The sequence below is a fragment of the Propithecus coquereli genome, unplaced genomic scaffold, assembly GCF_000956105.1.
Source record: "Propithecus coquereli isolate 6110/MARCELLA unplaced genomic scaffold, Pcoq_1.0 Scaffold600, whole genome shotgun sequence".
In the NCBI taxonomy this organism is placed as follows: domain Eukaryota; kingdom Metazoa; phylum Chordata; class Mammalia; order Primates; family Indriidae; genus Propithecus; species Propithecus coquereli.
In genome coordinates, this window is record NW_012151953.1 from 40,742 (window position 1) to 55,820 (window position 15,079).

The following is a 15,079-nucleotide window of genomic DNA, read 5'->3' on the forward strand; positions in this document are numbered from 1 at the left end:
ACAGGTTCCCCGCAGAGGCCTGGGGAAGGTTCTGGATGGGCCCCAGCAGCTGTGATTCCCAAACCTCACTGCACATCAGGGTTCTCTGGGGAACATTTTCCAAAATAGAGCCTCCCGAGCTTCTCACCTCAGAATAATCTGGAGTGAGACTTGGTATCTGTCCTTTTTTAAACTGTTTCCGAGAAAAGTCAGATGTCCTCAGCCCAGTTCTAGTCCCAGACTAAGGTCCCTCCCTTCCTAAAACATTCCGCCGGGTTAATCTTGCTAAAAGGTGAAAGCAGCTTCTCTTTGCTTGTGGTGCCCCCTCGTGGGCAACCAGGGTTCACACAGCTCTGTTTCCTCTCAGTTTCTCCTCTTCAACCCCGGGCACCTGCTAAATGCTCAAGGACGGCTTTCACCTTCGGAATACGGCTCAGGCACTGCTGCCAGTTGATCCGAAATCTTTTAATTCAGCTTACAGTTTTTCATTTAAATTTGTCTCCTACTCAATAATGTATCTGTGATGATTTTAATATGAATACAGTGTTTTAAATTTCTCAGTATCTTCCCATGGCTTGGGGCATCCCTTACCACATCTCTCTCTGTGGGGCTCACCCCGAGGAGACAGAGTGACTGTTTATGCTCTTGGAGAAAATGTCATTTCCACCTCACTCTGCTCCTCACTCGCCCTTCCCCTCCACGCCAGAAAAGTCACCAAAATGCCAAGTATTTCATTACTATATGCCGTTACTTTCAAACTTTTTGGTCTCGGGACCCTTCTGTACTCAAAAAATTGTTGGATCCCCAAAAGCTTTTCTGTTTCTGTGGGTTATATTGATTTTTATGAAAATTTCACAAAATAACTATTTTCAAAAATCAATGAGAAGAAAAGTATTGTTTTACTTTTTGCAAAGTTCTTTAATATCTGGCTTAAAAGAAGACAGTTGATTCTCATATGTGTTTTTGCATTCAATATGTTGTTTTAAAATATATAGAGAAAACCTAGCCTCACACAGATATTTGTTGGAAAGGGGGAGGATATTTTAACAGTCTTTTCTGATATTTGTGCATATTTTTCTGATACTACACCAAAACACTCAAGTGGTCATTTTCTTTTTCTTTTTTTTTTTTTTTTGAGACAGGATCCCACTCTGTTACCTTGCCTAGAGTGCTGTGGCGTCACCCTAGCTCACAGCAATCTCAAACTCCTGGGCTTAAGCCATCCTCCTGCCTCAGCCTCCCGAGTGGCTGGGACTACCACCACACCTGGCTAATTTTCCTATTTTTTGTAGAGACAGGGTCTTGCTCTTGCTCAGGCTAGTCTCGAACTCCTAGCCTCAAGCAATCTTCCCTCCTTCACCTCCCAAAGTGCTAAATTACAGGGAGGATTACAGGCATGAGCCATCAAACCTGGCCAACAAGTACTAATTTCTTAAAGTATAATTGCAATGTGGAATCTGAAACCATATCCATAAACTTTTCATGCTCTGTTACACTAAAACCCACTGGTGTATCTTGTACTTTGAATGGATCTTTTACCCAAGTGTGATTTTGTAACATCACGCATTAGGCATTTGGAAAACAGTGGTTCACTGAATTTTACAGATTTTCTAAACAGTGACACTTTGATTATACAGTATTAAAAGAAAATCCACATTTGGGGTATTCCTTAAATTAATTTGTTAATATCACTACTGACCTCATGAGAAAGGCCTTTAAGTGTTACAGGGAAGCTGTCAAATTTGTGGTGGCCAAGACAAGATTTTCAAAATTTTAATTTTTGCTTGAAACTTTGAAATTTTTTTTGGAAAAAATTTTTGAAAACTATTTTTATCATTGGCAACAAATGATGTGAGGTTGTTTTCCTTGAGGTGGACAGGCTTACTTTATTCCTTTTTAAGAAAATGTCTGCCAAATACCCAAGTCTGAAATTCCATAGTTTGTCAGTCCTAAGAGTACCACTGGTGTTCCATGACAAAAGCAGAAATACTTTCTGTGGATGTCTCACTTGATCGTGTGGAGTGTTAAAACGTCTTGGCTGGGCACACCTGCAATCCCAGCACTTTGGGAGACCAAAGTGGGAGGATCACTTGAGGCCAGGAGTTCAAGACCAGCCTGGGCAACATATGGAGACCCCATCTCTACAAAAAATAAATAAAAATAATTAGCTAGGTGTGGTGGCACGCACCTGTAGTCCCCGGTGTTCGGGAGGCTGAGATGGAAGGATCGCTTGAGCTCAGGAGTTCGAGGTTATAGTGAGCTATGATTGCGTGACTACCCTGCAGTTTGGGCAACAGAGCAAGACCCTATCTCTAAAAAAAATAAAAGTCTTGTATTCAGGGGTCTAGATTTAGTGAAATTAATAATTATGCTACTTCATTAAATATGTTCTAAGTGAAAACGGCTTGTTTGCTCTCAGGACACCGTACTGGGGAAGAACTCAGTGGCCTCTAGAACTTGCTTTGACTTGTGTTCAGGCTCCAGCAGTTGTACCCACTGTTGCTTTTGCATCATCTGTGCAAATGTTGACATGGTGGAAAAGGCAAATAACATCTTTTTTTTTTTTGTGACAGTCTTGCTCTGTTACCCAGGCTAGAGTGCGATGGCGTCAGGCTAGCTCACAGCAACTTCAAACTCCTGGGCTCAAGCGATCCTTCTGCCTCAGCCTCCCGAGTAGCTGGGACTACAGGCACGTGCCACCATGCCTGGCTAATTTTTCTATTTATTTTTAGTTGTCCAGCTGATTTCTTTCTATTTTTAGTAGAGACGGGGGTCTCACTCTTGCTGAGGCTGGTCTTGAACTCCTGACCTTGTGCGATCCTCCCGCCTCGGCCTCCCAGAGTGCTAGGATTACAGGCGTGAGCCACCGCGCCTGGCCAACATCTTAATATTATTATGAAAATAGTTCTGACTTCACAGACCCCGTGAAAGAGTCTTGGGGGTTCCCCTTCCAGGTGTCCACAGACCACACTTTGAGAATTGCTAATGGATAGATTTCAAGCCTAGACAGTGATGACTTTTCAATATCTAAGAGTCCATCTCGCTCGTTTAAGAGCCTCGGTATTCCACACTGTATGATGTGACATCACGTATTTAACCGATTCCTTATTTATGGGCAGGCGTTTTCTAGTTTTCCCCTCAAAAACAGTGCTGCTTGTATTTGTGTGCGCTTGGGCCTGGGGTCAAGGGGAATCCGTATTTTTAAGGCTCTTGATACCAGTCTCCGAGCTGCTCTCCAGGTGGGCTGTCCCCACCTGCCCTCCCACGAGCTGTGCCTGTGATCTCAAGCATGTGCGTCACTTGCAGGTGGAGCATGACGCCGCCCATGGTGAACGCCTACTACTCGCCCACCAAGAACGAGATCGTGTTTCCGGCCGGGATCCTGCAGGCACCATTCTACACCCGCTCCTCACCCAAGTAGGCTGCCTCTGGTGCTCCCATCCCACTCGCTCCTCCACCCCTCAGCGGACCCCCAGCCCAGCCCAGCCCCATGGCCCACAGCTGACCACACAACGAAGCCAGGCCCATGGGCGATCTCTGCCCTAGTGGCCCACATGGCTTGGGACCGTCAGAGAAGTTGCAGAGGAAAGGTCCTCACTCTCTATCCTCTCTCCAGGGGTCTCTTGGATCTGGGAGCCCCCATATAGGAGAAATGCCCCTCTGACAATGTTTTAAAACAGTCAGAGCTGGGGAGTGGGAGGGGTGAGGGCACCGCCTCCGAAATGAAACTACACGGTCCTGGGTGTGAATCCCAGGTCTGCTGTTTGATGACTGTGCAGCCCTTGGGCAGAGTGATGGGCCCACTCCCAGCCCCAGTGGGCTCATTCACAGAGCCAGTTAGTAACGCTTAACCCTTCGGCAAGGACTGGAGAGGACAGCGCGGTTCTGTAGCGCATCTAGCACTGTGGTACCCAATGGGCACAGCTGACCACAGCAGACTCCGCCAGCTCCGACGGGCTTCTGGGGCCTGGCTGCAGGCTCAGGCCATGGCCCCGTCCCCACAGAGCCCTGCAGGATTCTGCTATGTCTCCAAGCCTAGGAAGGGAGAGTCACATAACTGGGCAAGAGCGAGAGGCCCTTCCCTTGACGCATTGCCCTTCGTGTCCTCCCTCCAGGGCCTTAAACTTTGGTGGCATCGGTGTCGTCGTGGGCCACGAGCTGACTCATGCTTTTGATGATCAAGGTACAGGTTCCTTTGGGTCCCCTTCAGATGGGCCCAGCAGCTTCCGGGCCCCACTGCCTCTGCCTCTGCCTCCCACTCCCTTCACTTCTAAAGGCCTTAGCTTTGGAGGCAGAAACATCTAGGCTCAAATGCCGGCTCTACCACCTGCCGATTATGTGAACTTTAGCAAATCCCGTCCTTTCTCCAAGCTTCCACCTCCTTGTCTGTAAAATGCGAATGATGATTTCAACCTCGTGTGGTGTTTTGGGAGGAACGTGGGAAACATGGCGAAGCACCCTGCTCGTGGAAAGTGTTCGGCACTCGCGCTGGGGATGAGCAGTCCGCAGGGAGCATATGTTTCTCCACCACTCCAGAGACTTCTCTGGTCCGACCACAGTCAGAGGAGTTAAAGTCAGTCCCTCCGCACCAGCTAACGTCCAGATTCTTCCTCGTTGCCTCCTGCCCTACGGACCCCACAGCCAAGACGAAAGAGGCAGGGACCTTGGCAGCTGGGGCCTGTCTTGTGGTCCTAGGTGCTGCTGGCTCCATTTGCCCCTTCCTGGGCATCTGTTACTTAGGGCCATGGTCCCTGAGCCAGTCTTGAAAATAAACCCAGTTCCCCTGAGCCTTTGGCCACGCTGGGGCTTTGTCCGGGCCACTTTCCTCCGTCCCCTCCCACCTCTGAACAGCCGACCCATCCACCTCCTTCGGCACCCAGCTGGGCCCATCTCCTGTGTTGGCTGGAGGACAGGGTAGACAGATGAGGGCGGAGCCGTCTGGAGCAACTGGTCCCCGCTGTGCCACGCATTCCCTTCACCCCCCGCCTCCCTCCGACCCACAGGGCGGGAGTACGACAAGGACGGGAACCTCCGGCCGTGGTGGAAGAACTCGTCCGTGGAGGCCTTCAAGCGCCAGACCGAGTGCATGGTGGAGCAGTACAGCAACTACAGCGTGAACGGCGAGCCCGTGAATGGGCGGCACACCCTCGGCGAGAACATCGCCGACAACGGGGGCCTCAAGGCTGCCTACCGGGTGAGTCCCGCTCCCCACACACGCCCGGCCCGGCCCGCCTGTCCAGTGCCTCGTCAGTGGAGGGTCATCACAGACGCCCCAAGGAAGCCGCAGCAGCCTTGGGAGCTCACATTTCCCTGTGGACTGAGCGAGAGGCTATCGTGGAAGTGCCGGCGCAGAGCCTGGCACCAGCGGGCTTTCCACTCCCGGTCCGGCCTGCCTGAGACCAGGGCAGGGCGTGGGCTGGACCCACCAGAAGAGCCTGCCTGCTCTCCCCTTTGCGGGGGAAGCCGCCCCCAAAGCTGTGGGCCAGGTGGAGGGAGGAGGGTGGAGGAAGGGGACATTGGTCGTGGAGCCAGTTCTGGGTTCAAGTGCTGGTTCTGGAGCAAATCACGTAACCTCCTTGAGCATGTGTGCTTGGCAGCAAACAGCTAATACCTGCACTGTCGGGTTTTTGGGAAGATGGACCAAGGTGACTTGGACCTAGGGCCTGGCGCAGGGAGGCGCTCAGAGATGGCAGTGGAATCGGATGAGAATGCTAACGGGCCACCAGAGCAAAGCAGGAGGTGTCTGTCACAGAGAGCAACACAGAGGTCCCTCCTAACCGTGACAGTAAGAGCAGAAATCCTAAGACGGGCAATTTATTGAGGCCTTACTATGTGCCAGGCAGGGAGCACTCCCAAGCGACTTTACAATTAGGCATTATAATCCCCATTGTGCAGATGCACAAACTGAGCCCAGAAACATTAGATAAGTTGCCAAAAGTCCATGAGCCCAGGACAATGTATTGAGAACCTTGTAACCTTCCCTCCTCACACACACACACACACACACACACACACACACACACACACACACACGTGTGCTGTGTTTTATGCACTGCACAGTCTATGGCAAGACAGGCAGGGACCCTGCTTTCAAAAAGCTCACAATGTCAGTGTAGGCCTGGGGCGGGCGAGTGGGGAAGAAAGACAAATAAATACCTAAGAAATCGACATGACAGTGTCAGTGTTGACAAGGCGGAAGATATAAACCAGGGCAGAGTAATGAATACTAACAGGGTGGGGGTGGGGAGGGAGTGACATTTGAACTGAGACCTCAGTGATAAGGGAGGAGCTGGGGAAAAAATGGGGAAAAACAGCAAAGGGAAGAGCAAGTGCAAAGGCCACAAGACAGACACAAGCCTGGCACGTTCACAGGAAGAAACGCTACTCCGGGCCTCTGTCAGCTGAGGAAGGAGCCTGGGGTTTTATTCTGGTTACAATGGAGAGCTGCCTGCCGGGCTTTACATAGAGGAATGACATGATCTAATTTATCCTTTTTTTTTTTTTTTTTTTTGAGACAGGGTCTGGCTTTGTCATCCAGGCTGGAGTGCAGTGACTTCATTGTAGATCACTGCAACCTCCAACTCCTAGGCTCAAGGAATCCTCCTGCCTCAGCCTCCCGAGTAGCTGGGACTACAGGCATGCGCCACCATGCCCAGCTAATTTTTCTATTTTTTGTAGAGATGGGGTCTCATTCTTGCTCAGGCTGGTCTTGAACTCCTAATTTACCCTTTAAAACCTACAGCCTGTGGGCCAAATCTAGCCCTGAGCCTGTTTTTGTAAATAAAGGTTTTTGGAGACGCAGCCATGCCCAATTGTTTACACGTTGTCTGTGGCTGCTTTCACACTGTGACAGAAGAGCGGCATTGTCGCAACGGGACCATGAGCCCACAAGCTGAACGTAGCAGCTCTCTGGCCTCGCGGACAGTCTGCCAACGCCCGCTTCCTAAGGCACGTTCAGTTGCTGTGGGGGAGGGGATTGGAATTAGATCAGTTTGAGTCAAGGAGACTAGTTAGAAAGTCGTTGTGAGGCTGTCCAGGCAAGAGGGGGCTAGAGCAATGGGAAGAGGGAGAAGTGGTTGGATTTGGGGTGTTAGATTTGAGAGAAAGAAAAATTAAAGAAGAGGTCTACGTTTTGAAACTCAGTAGGTGGGTGGTGGACCATTGACTATGATGAGGAAAGCGTGTGTGTCTGTGTGTGTGTGTTTATATATATGTATGTATGTAACGTATGTGTATATGTATATGTATGTGTGTTTATGTGTATGTGTGTAACCTGTGTTAATGTATATGTGTGTTTATGTATATATATGTGTGTAACCTGTGTGTACTTGTATGTATGTGTGTAACCTATGTGTGTGTTTATGTATGCGTGTAACCTATGTGCATATATACATGTGTGTGTAACTTGTGTGTATATATATATATGTATGTGCGTAACTGTGTTTATGTATATGTGTGTATGTATATGTATGTGTATAACCTATGTGTGTGTGCTTATATGTATGTGTATAACCTATGTGTGTTTATGTATATGTATGTGTGTAACCTGTGTGTGTGTTTATGTATGTGTACTGTAACCTGTGTGTGTGTTTATGTATATGTGTACGTGTAACCTGTGTGTGTGTGTTTATGTATATGTGTGTGTATAACCTGTGTGTGTTTATGTATATGTATGTGTATAACTGGTGTGTGTGTGTTTATGTATACGTGTGTGTTCTATCTGTGCCATGGTAAGTTTGCGATGCATCTTGGATGTCCAACCGGGGCAGCTTATTATACAAATCAGGGAAGAGGCTGGAGCTGAGAGTGGAACTGGGAGGGCTGTCAGCATGTAGACAGTGTTTTAAGCCACAGGTCGGAATGAGAGCAGATCAAGAAGAGGGTTCCTCAGCTGGGCACAGTGGCTCATGCCTTTAATCCTAGTGCTTTGGGAGGCCAAGGCAGGAGGATTACTCAAGGTCAAGAGTTTGAGATCAGCCTGGGCAACATGAGACCCCATCTCTACAAAACATTGTAAAAATTAGCCAGGCATGGTGGTGTGCACCTATAGTCCCAGCTACTTGGGAGGCTGAGGCAGGAGGATCATTTGAGCCTAGGAGTTTGAGGCTGCAGTGACCTGTGATTGAGCCACTGCAATCCAGCCTGGGCAACAGAAGTAGACTCCATCTCTTTAAAAAAAAAAAAGAAGAAGAAGAAGAGGGCTCTTCTAGGCCAAGCCCCAGAAACCAGTCCTGCCCTGATAGGGGAGAGCTCCCCAAGACCTCCCATGCCCCCACACAAGCCCTCTCTGTCACCACCTGTCGGGGGAGTCCCTGAGCTTCGATCTTCCTTCCTCCCAGGCTTACCAGAATTGGGTGAAGAAGAACGGGGATGAGCAGACGTTGCCAACCCTGGGTCTCACCAATGACCAGCTCTTCTTCCTGGGGTTTGCACAGGTAAGTTCATCACAGGTGAGGAAAAAATGCCAAACTCAGGTGCATTCTGCCATCTCGATGTTCCAAGAGCTCTGAGAGTCAAAAGGGAAGTTCTCCTCAAATTGAGAATTTCCTAACTCATGGGACTGTCTGCAGGACATCTGCCCTGTCATGAGGCGAGCTTCCTGTCATTACAGAGTTTCAAAGAAGGGCCCAGAATGCTAATAAAAAGACTCCTGTATCCAGTAGATCAGAGGACAAGGCTATTACTAAGATCCCTTCTGGTTCTGGGGTTCTAGAAGTTTCATAAAATCAAGATGCCCCAAGGCCATCGGCTGAGGTTGCATTCAGTTGATAGCCTTCTGTGGGCAGCCAGAGCTACCAGGCCCTGCCCAGGAAGTGAGAGATGTGGACTAAATCCAGGTTTTCAAACTGGTGTTTGGACACCATCCCTTGTTCGGATGAAATCTGGCACAGAGGCCTCAGCCCGAGGTGCTGCTCTGGCTGGAGGAACACTGTGGAGACACTGGGTGGCGGGCTGGTTCCTCTGCTGTCATGAAGGGGGCAATCTGGTGGCCTCAGGGCCCTGCAGTGACGCCGGCCTCTCCCTGCTTGCGCTCTCAAAGGTCTGGTGCTCTGTGCGCACGCCGGAGAGCTCCCACGAAGGCCTCATCACCGACCCTCACAGCCCCTCCCGCTTCCGGGTCATCGGCTCCCTCTCTAATTCCAAGGCGTTCTCGGAGCACTTCCGCTGCCCGCTCGGCTCCCCCATGAACCCGCGTCACAAATGTGAAGTCTGGTAGGGGCGAAGCACAGAGAGCCACAACAGAGGGGGGAGGGGCTGAAGACAAACCCCTGGGCGGGGCGACAAGTCTGCCCCCCACCCAGCCTCCAGGGCACTGCCCAGCCCGCCTGGCACCTGGGGGGGGGCCCCCTTCCCTGCGCCGGAGGGTTTCCACCTGGAACTGAGCGCGTGCTGCAGGCTCTCAGCGTAACCTGAGATTCGTCCCCTCTGAAGACCCCGACAGCCCAGGCGCACAGGCATCCACTCCAGCGGGCATTTGGTGTCAGGCTGGCAGCTCACCTCGCCTGGGCCCCACGCCAATAAGGGCCAGATACACCACAGATACCACTGTGTCAAATGCTTTCAATATATATTTTTGGGGAAACTATTTTTTAAACATTGTGGAATACACTGGAAATCTTCAGGGAAAAAAATGCATTTAAAACACTTTTTTCTTTTAAGGAAAGGATTGGTATATTTATTATGTTCTGTTTTTCTAAACGCCCTGTGGACAAGGGAAGCCCCAGTGATGAACTCCCTCTCTTCCCCGCTCACTGCGAAACGAGGCTGGGCTGAGGTAGGCATCCCCGGCCACTGAGCAGGTCCCCAGGTCAGAGAGCTGCCTCAGCCCTTGGGGTGTGCTATTTCAGCCCCCGTCACCTGGTGGGGACAGGAGAGGCATGGTGGCCAGGCAGAGGGGGGAGCCAGCTCGGGGAGGGCTGGGCACCAGGTCTGGGCACTGCCCCTCTCAGCTTGCCTGCCCCTGTCCCCAGAGTCTGACAGTGGGAACTCCAGCAAGGAAGTCTGATCCCCAGAGTCACGGCGGGGGACTATGGCTGTGGTAGAATCGGGCCAGGTCAGGGTCCTCAAACACCATCTGGGGGCACTGAGCACCCTGGATCTGGCCCGCAGGAGCCCTGCAGGGCTGACACCCCCATCAGACGTACACGCTGCGCCACAGATGTCTTCTTTCCGTCCCTCCTCTTGAGGCCACCCCATATCTGTCCCAGGGGCATGTTGCCTCTCTGTAGCAATCCCCCCATCCCAGCCACTTCGGGGCCTGGCCAACCCGCTTCCCCAGGGGAAGGAGAAAAGAGAAAACAGCTCGTCTCCCGCAGGGCCCAAACCCTCCCCCTGAGCTCCGTCCTCCGCCGGCCTGGCCTGGCTCCCAGGACCAGTTCTCAAGTGCCTTATCTGAGGCCGCGGCCCAGGAGACAGCCCTTGCCCCCAGAGACCCTTTGGCCTCCTCAATGTAGCCCCCAAGTGTCCCAACGGGAACACAGGCCACAGTCCCGCTCCCAGTGCCTGCAGGGACACCATCATGGCAGCCCATGCAGGTTGGTGGCCTGCAGGTTGGTGGCCCCAGATGTCAGGAGTCCAAGGAACTACTGAACTTGCCCTGGGCTCCAGCCCCTGTCGGCCCCTTGGGTTGAATCAAGGCAGTACAGCTAGACAGACTCCTCTTCTTTGGGGATGCTCCTAGCCAAGGAAGGTTCTCCAGCCCAGTCTGGCCTGCAAACCAGGACAGGTGTCCCCCTCCCTGAGACCACAGCTTCTTCAGCATTAGGTTCATGAGCTCAACCAGGCGGACCTACCTGTAGCGTCCACTGCTGTTCCGTGGGGAGGCAGGACCTGTAACTGAGGCAGGAACCAAGCCTGCCACAGCCACAGCTCTCCCACCTGGCAGCTGGGCCTCTGGCCAGACCCTGTCCCCACAGTGCACTGCCCTCACCCTGGAAGCCACACCCTCCTTGCCTGAGAGCAGCAGGCAGCCCCGTGAGTGTCCTCCACCTTCTGATGAGCCTCAGAGATGGACAGGGGTGTTGGGAGTGGATTCCAGTTGAGGGCCCTGGTCCCCACACGTGGCAGTCCTGGTAGCTCTTCAGAGGAAAGATGGGACGGGGACCAGAGAAAGCCAGAGCCAGGAGCCGGCCACAGGCACCTTGTCACGTAGACATGGGCCTTTCCAGCCCTGGCGTGCTCTCTGTGCCTCCTCTCCCCAACCTCCTGCCTCCCTGCCTTCCCCTTAGAGAGGGGCGGTCCTGGAGACCTCTGGGTGGGAAGCAAGTGTCCGAGGGCTGGGGTACAGCCCGGGGAATGCAGCGGCACTCACTGCTCAGACGTGCTGGGGCTGGCAGGGGGGAGGGGAGAAGAGGGCCCAGGCCTGGCAGGGGTGAAAGCAAAGGAAATGCCCTCACTGCCACTGCCCCCTCTGGAGCTTCTCCCCTTAGGCCCGGGAGCCACGGGGCTGGCTTCTCTGTGGGTATGCAGACACGAGGTTGGGAGCTGGGAATCTATTTTTTGTATTATTTTGTTTCGTGCTACTGTAGTTCGGGTGTGGCACTATTGTAATTGGAATAAAGTACTTGTACCGAGGGCCATGTGTCTGAGTGTCTGTCATCCCAGGGTGGTGCCTCCTAAAAGGCCGTGGCGGGGGGGGCCCTTGGCCAGCACAGAGCTGCCCACCCTGGCCTCACCAGGACTGGCCACACCTCCCCCCAGAGCAGAGGCCTTGGACCCTGACAAATGCCAGAAGGTTCCTCAGTCCCTGTGCCCACCTAGGCACTCTCCCTTCATCCACGTGATCGTGTGAGCACCCCTGCAGGTGAGAGTGATGGGCATCAACCCTGGGCTCAAGGGACCTCCCACCATTATCTTGGAGCAAGGGACTTTCCAGGTCTCAGACGCTCGGGCAGGGCAGGCGGGAGGGAAGCTCAAAGAAGTTCAAGAAAGAGTCTCTGACATACACTTAGGCCTCACCCTGGGTTTTGTATATGTTCTTCCCTCCACCTGGAAGGTTCTTTCCTGGCTTCTTTGCCTGATAAACTCCTACATATCCTTCAAAGCCCAGCTCAGCATCACCTCCTCTAGGAAGCCCTTCCTAGCCTCCCAGTCAGGATTGGGACACTCACAGAGCTTCCTTCTCCCGTCAGAGTGTGCCAGTTTGCCGGGGCTGCTGTAACAAGGTACGACAAACTTGGCCTACACAACAGAAACGTATCGTCTCACAGTTCTGGAGGCCGGAAGTCCCAGATCAAGGTGCCGGCAGCTTTGGTTCCTTCAGAGGGCTGTGAGGAAGAATCCATTCCAGGCCCCTCTCCTGGCTTCTGTGTTGCTGGCAGTCTTAGGTGCTCTTGGCTTGTAGGAGCGTTGCCTGGATCTCTGCCTTCACCTTCACGTGGTGTCCTCCCTCTGTGCGTGTCTGCCGCGGTGTCCAAATTCCCCCATTTTGTAAGGACACCGTTGGATTGGATTAGGGCCCATCCTAATGACCTCGTCTTAACTATGTCTGCAATGAACCTATTTTCAAATAAGGTCACATCCTGAGGTGCCGGGGGTTAGGACTTCAATGCATGAGCTGAGGGAAAGAGGACACGACTCGGCCCACAACACAGAAGTGCCAGTTCTCGAGGCTGTGAGGTGCCGGTACCATCTCCAGTCAGGCTCAGCGACTCTTGGATGCGCGGGTGGGCGGGTGGAAGGATGCTGGGTGCTCAGAGAGCCCTAAGTATTGTGCGACTGAGGGGGCCAGCCCAGAACTCCCCAGCGGCAGCGGGAGAATGAGCCCAGAGGGCTGGGGTGACCAGAAAAGACTGTCTGGAGAGGAGAACTGGCAGATGAGCCTCGAATGAACAGGGAGGATTGGGATTCACATCCCACGGTGGACGGGTGGTGGCTGCACAAGCCCTTGTTCAAGGGACAGAACCCACCCTGACTCTGCTCCTTCCTTGCTTTAAAAGCAGTAAGTCATTTCTCCTAGATGCATCTTCTCTAGCTATAAAATGGTCGGTTAGCTCTCTCTTCTCCTCGTTGTGACCCACAGATATTGGGGAGATCATGAGGCTGCTTGAGACAGTGATGTGCTTTGAGCTTAGAAGTTCAAACCAGGTGAGTGCCTGACCACAGGTGTGCGAGAGCCCTCAGTCCCCACATCTCCCGCTGCAGCAGCCTCCTCCCCCCCCACTACAGGTAGTGCCCTCACTCCACCTCCCCTGCACCCACTTAGGCCCTCCCTGCCCGCCGGGATCCCTCCTCACCTTGAGCCTCTTTCTGTGCCTTAAACAGGACTAGCTCTTTCCTGCTTAGGCTCTGTATCCTGCCTGTCCTTTAGACTGGAATGTTCTCTCTGTCTCTCCCTCTCTCTCTCTCTCTTTTTCTCTCTCTCACACACACACACACACACACACACACATATACACGCCCTTGCTAATGGAAATAATGTGAGTCGGCTGTGTGCTCTGTGCTGTACATAAGTTCAGCCCCTCCCTGAATGCTCACAGCAGGGCTCTGAGATGGGTACTTTATCAGCCCTGCTTTACAGATGAGAGGTCATTCACAGCCACTGAGTTGCAGGGGAGGAAGTGGCAGAGCTGGGTTCCAAACCCAGGCAGCTCACAATGAACTGCTTAGGAAAATTCGAGAAGCTCCTAGGAACAGTGAGAGCCCCAGGGACGCCACACACACACAGGATGAAGGTGTTGGCTGCTGCCCACCCCTTTCCCAAGACAGACTTTTTTCCTGCCCGACTTCCACCCCACCCCCACCCTGGGCCTGACAGCCGTTTCCTGCATGCCCCCTTTCCCAGCCACCAAGTGTACAGGCTCCTTCCCCTTCTCTGATCAAGCCCTGGGGCCTCTTGCTCTTCCCCTCCCCCTCCTCCCTTCTTTGTTAGTAATAAACCCTCCCCACCACCCAGTTCCACGCATGCCCTGCCTCCCCCCGAAGCAGGAATGAAAACCCCAGCGTGGCCCTTTAGGGGTTTACCCCGCAGCTGAGCAGATGGAAACACATGCAAGAAGCAATGTGGGAACAACTGGAACCTAGTAATTAATTGCGTAAGCAACAGGGCCCAGCAGAGGTTCTCTGTAAGGGTGGAGGAACTGCAGAAGGGAGGGCTTAGAGTAGCCCCTAAACTTCACAGAATCTAGCCCAAGAATAAACCCAAGGAGAAACAGGCAAGACCTTTACAAAGAAAACCATGTGACTTCACTGAAGAATGTAAAAGACGACCTGAATAAATGCAGGTAAACACCCCGATTGTGGATGGAAAGCTTCCGTATAATGATGCCAGTTCTCCCCCAAATTCATTTATAATTTTGGTGTCCTCTCAGCCAGAATTCCAAGATGACTTTTCAGGGAATTCGATAAGCTGATTGACATAGAAGAGAAAATACACAATAATAGCCATGACAATTTTGACAAAATGGAACAATCAAGGAGCTAACCCTATCAAAATGTGCTACAAAGCTATAGCAAATAACAGATACAGTGCTGATGCAGGAGTAGAGATACTGGGCAATTGGAATAGATTCAGGAGCCAGAAACGCTTCTGTGTCTATGTGGGAACTGGTGTACAATACAGGAAGCGTTTGAAATGAGTGAAGAAGTGATAAACCATTTGATAAATTATGTTGGAAAAAATGAATTTAGAGTCACACTGTTTACAACAATAAACTCCATATGTATTAGAGATATAAATATACAAAAACTATGAAAGTGTTAATATTAGATAAAATGTAACAATGTGTTTATAACTTTGGGTTGGCAAAGCCATCTTTAAAAAGACACAAATGAAGAAAATATAGGGGAAAAGACTAATACATTTGGCACTATCAACATTTTAAATTTTTTTTAATTGGAGACAAGGTCTTGCTATGTTGCCCAGGCTACTCTGGAAAACCTGGCCTCAAGCAATCCTCCTGCCTCAGCCTCCCAAGTAGCCGGGATTACAGATGTGGCCCAACATGCCTAGGTCAAATTTTTTTCTTTTTTCTTTTTTTTTTTTTTTTTTTTTTGAGACAAAGTCTCACTCTGTTGCCCAGGCTAGAGTCCTGTAGCATCAGCCTAGCTTACAGCAACCTCAAACTCCTGGGCTCAAGTAATCCTTCTGCCTCAGCCTCCC

At 51.7% G+C, this 15,079-nt stretch overlaps 1 protein-coding gene across 1 annotated transcript in view; it reads left to right on the forward strand.

The window, feature by feature from the left end:
- The window catches only part of ECE1 (endothelin converting enzyme 1), a 48,854-nt gene extending 37,306 nt beyond the window's left edge, over window positions 1–11,548 (forward strand). Inside the window, exons 13-17 of the mRNA XM_012659271.1 lie at window positions 3,286–3,396; window positions 4,095–4,162; window positions 4,983–5,173; window positions 8,319–8,414; window positions 9,020–11,548. Coding sequence (XP_012514725.1) covers window positions 3,286–3,396; window positions 4,095–4,162; window positions 4,983–5,173; window positions 8,319–8,414; window positions 9,020–9,196 — 643 coding nt within the window. The 3' untranslated portion in view covers window positions 9,197–11,548. The remainder of the gene's footprint in view (window positions 1–3,285; window positions 3,397–4,094; window positions 4,163–4,982; window positions 5,174–8,318; window positions 8,415–9,019) is intronic.
- The last annotated feature ends 3,531 nt before the right edge of the window (window positions 11,549–15,079 follow it).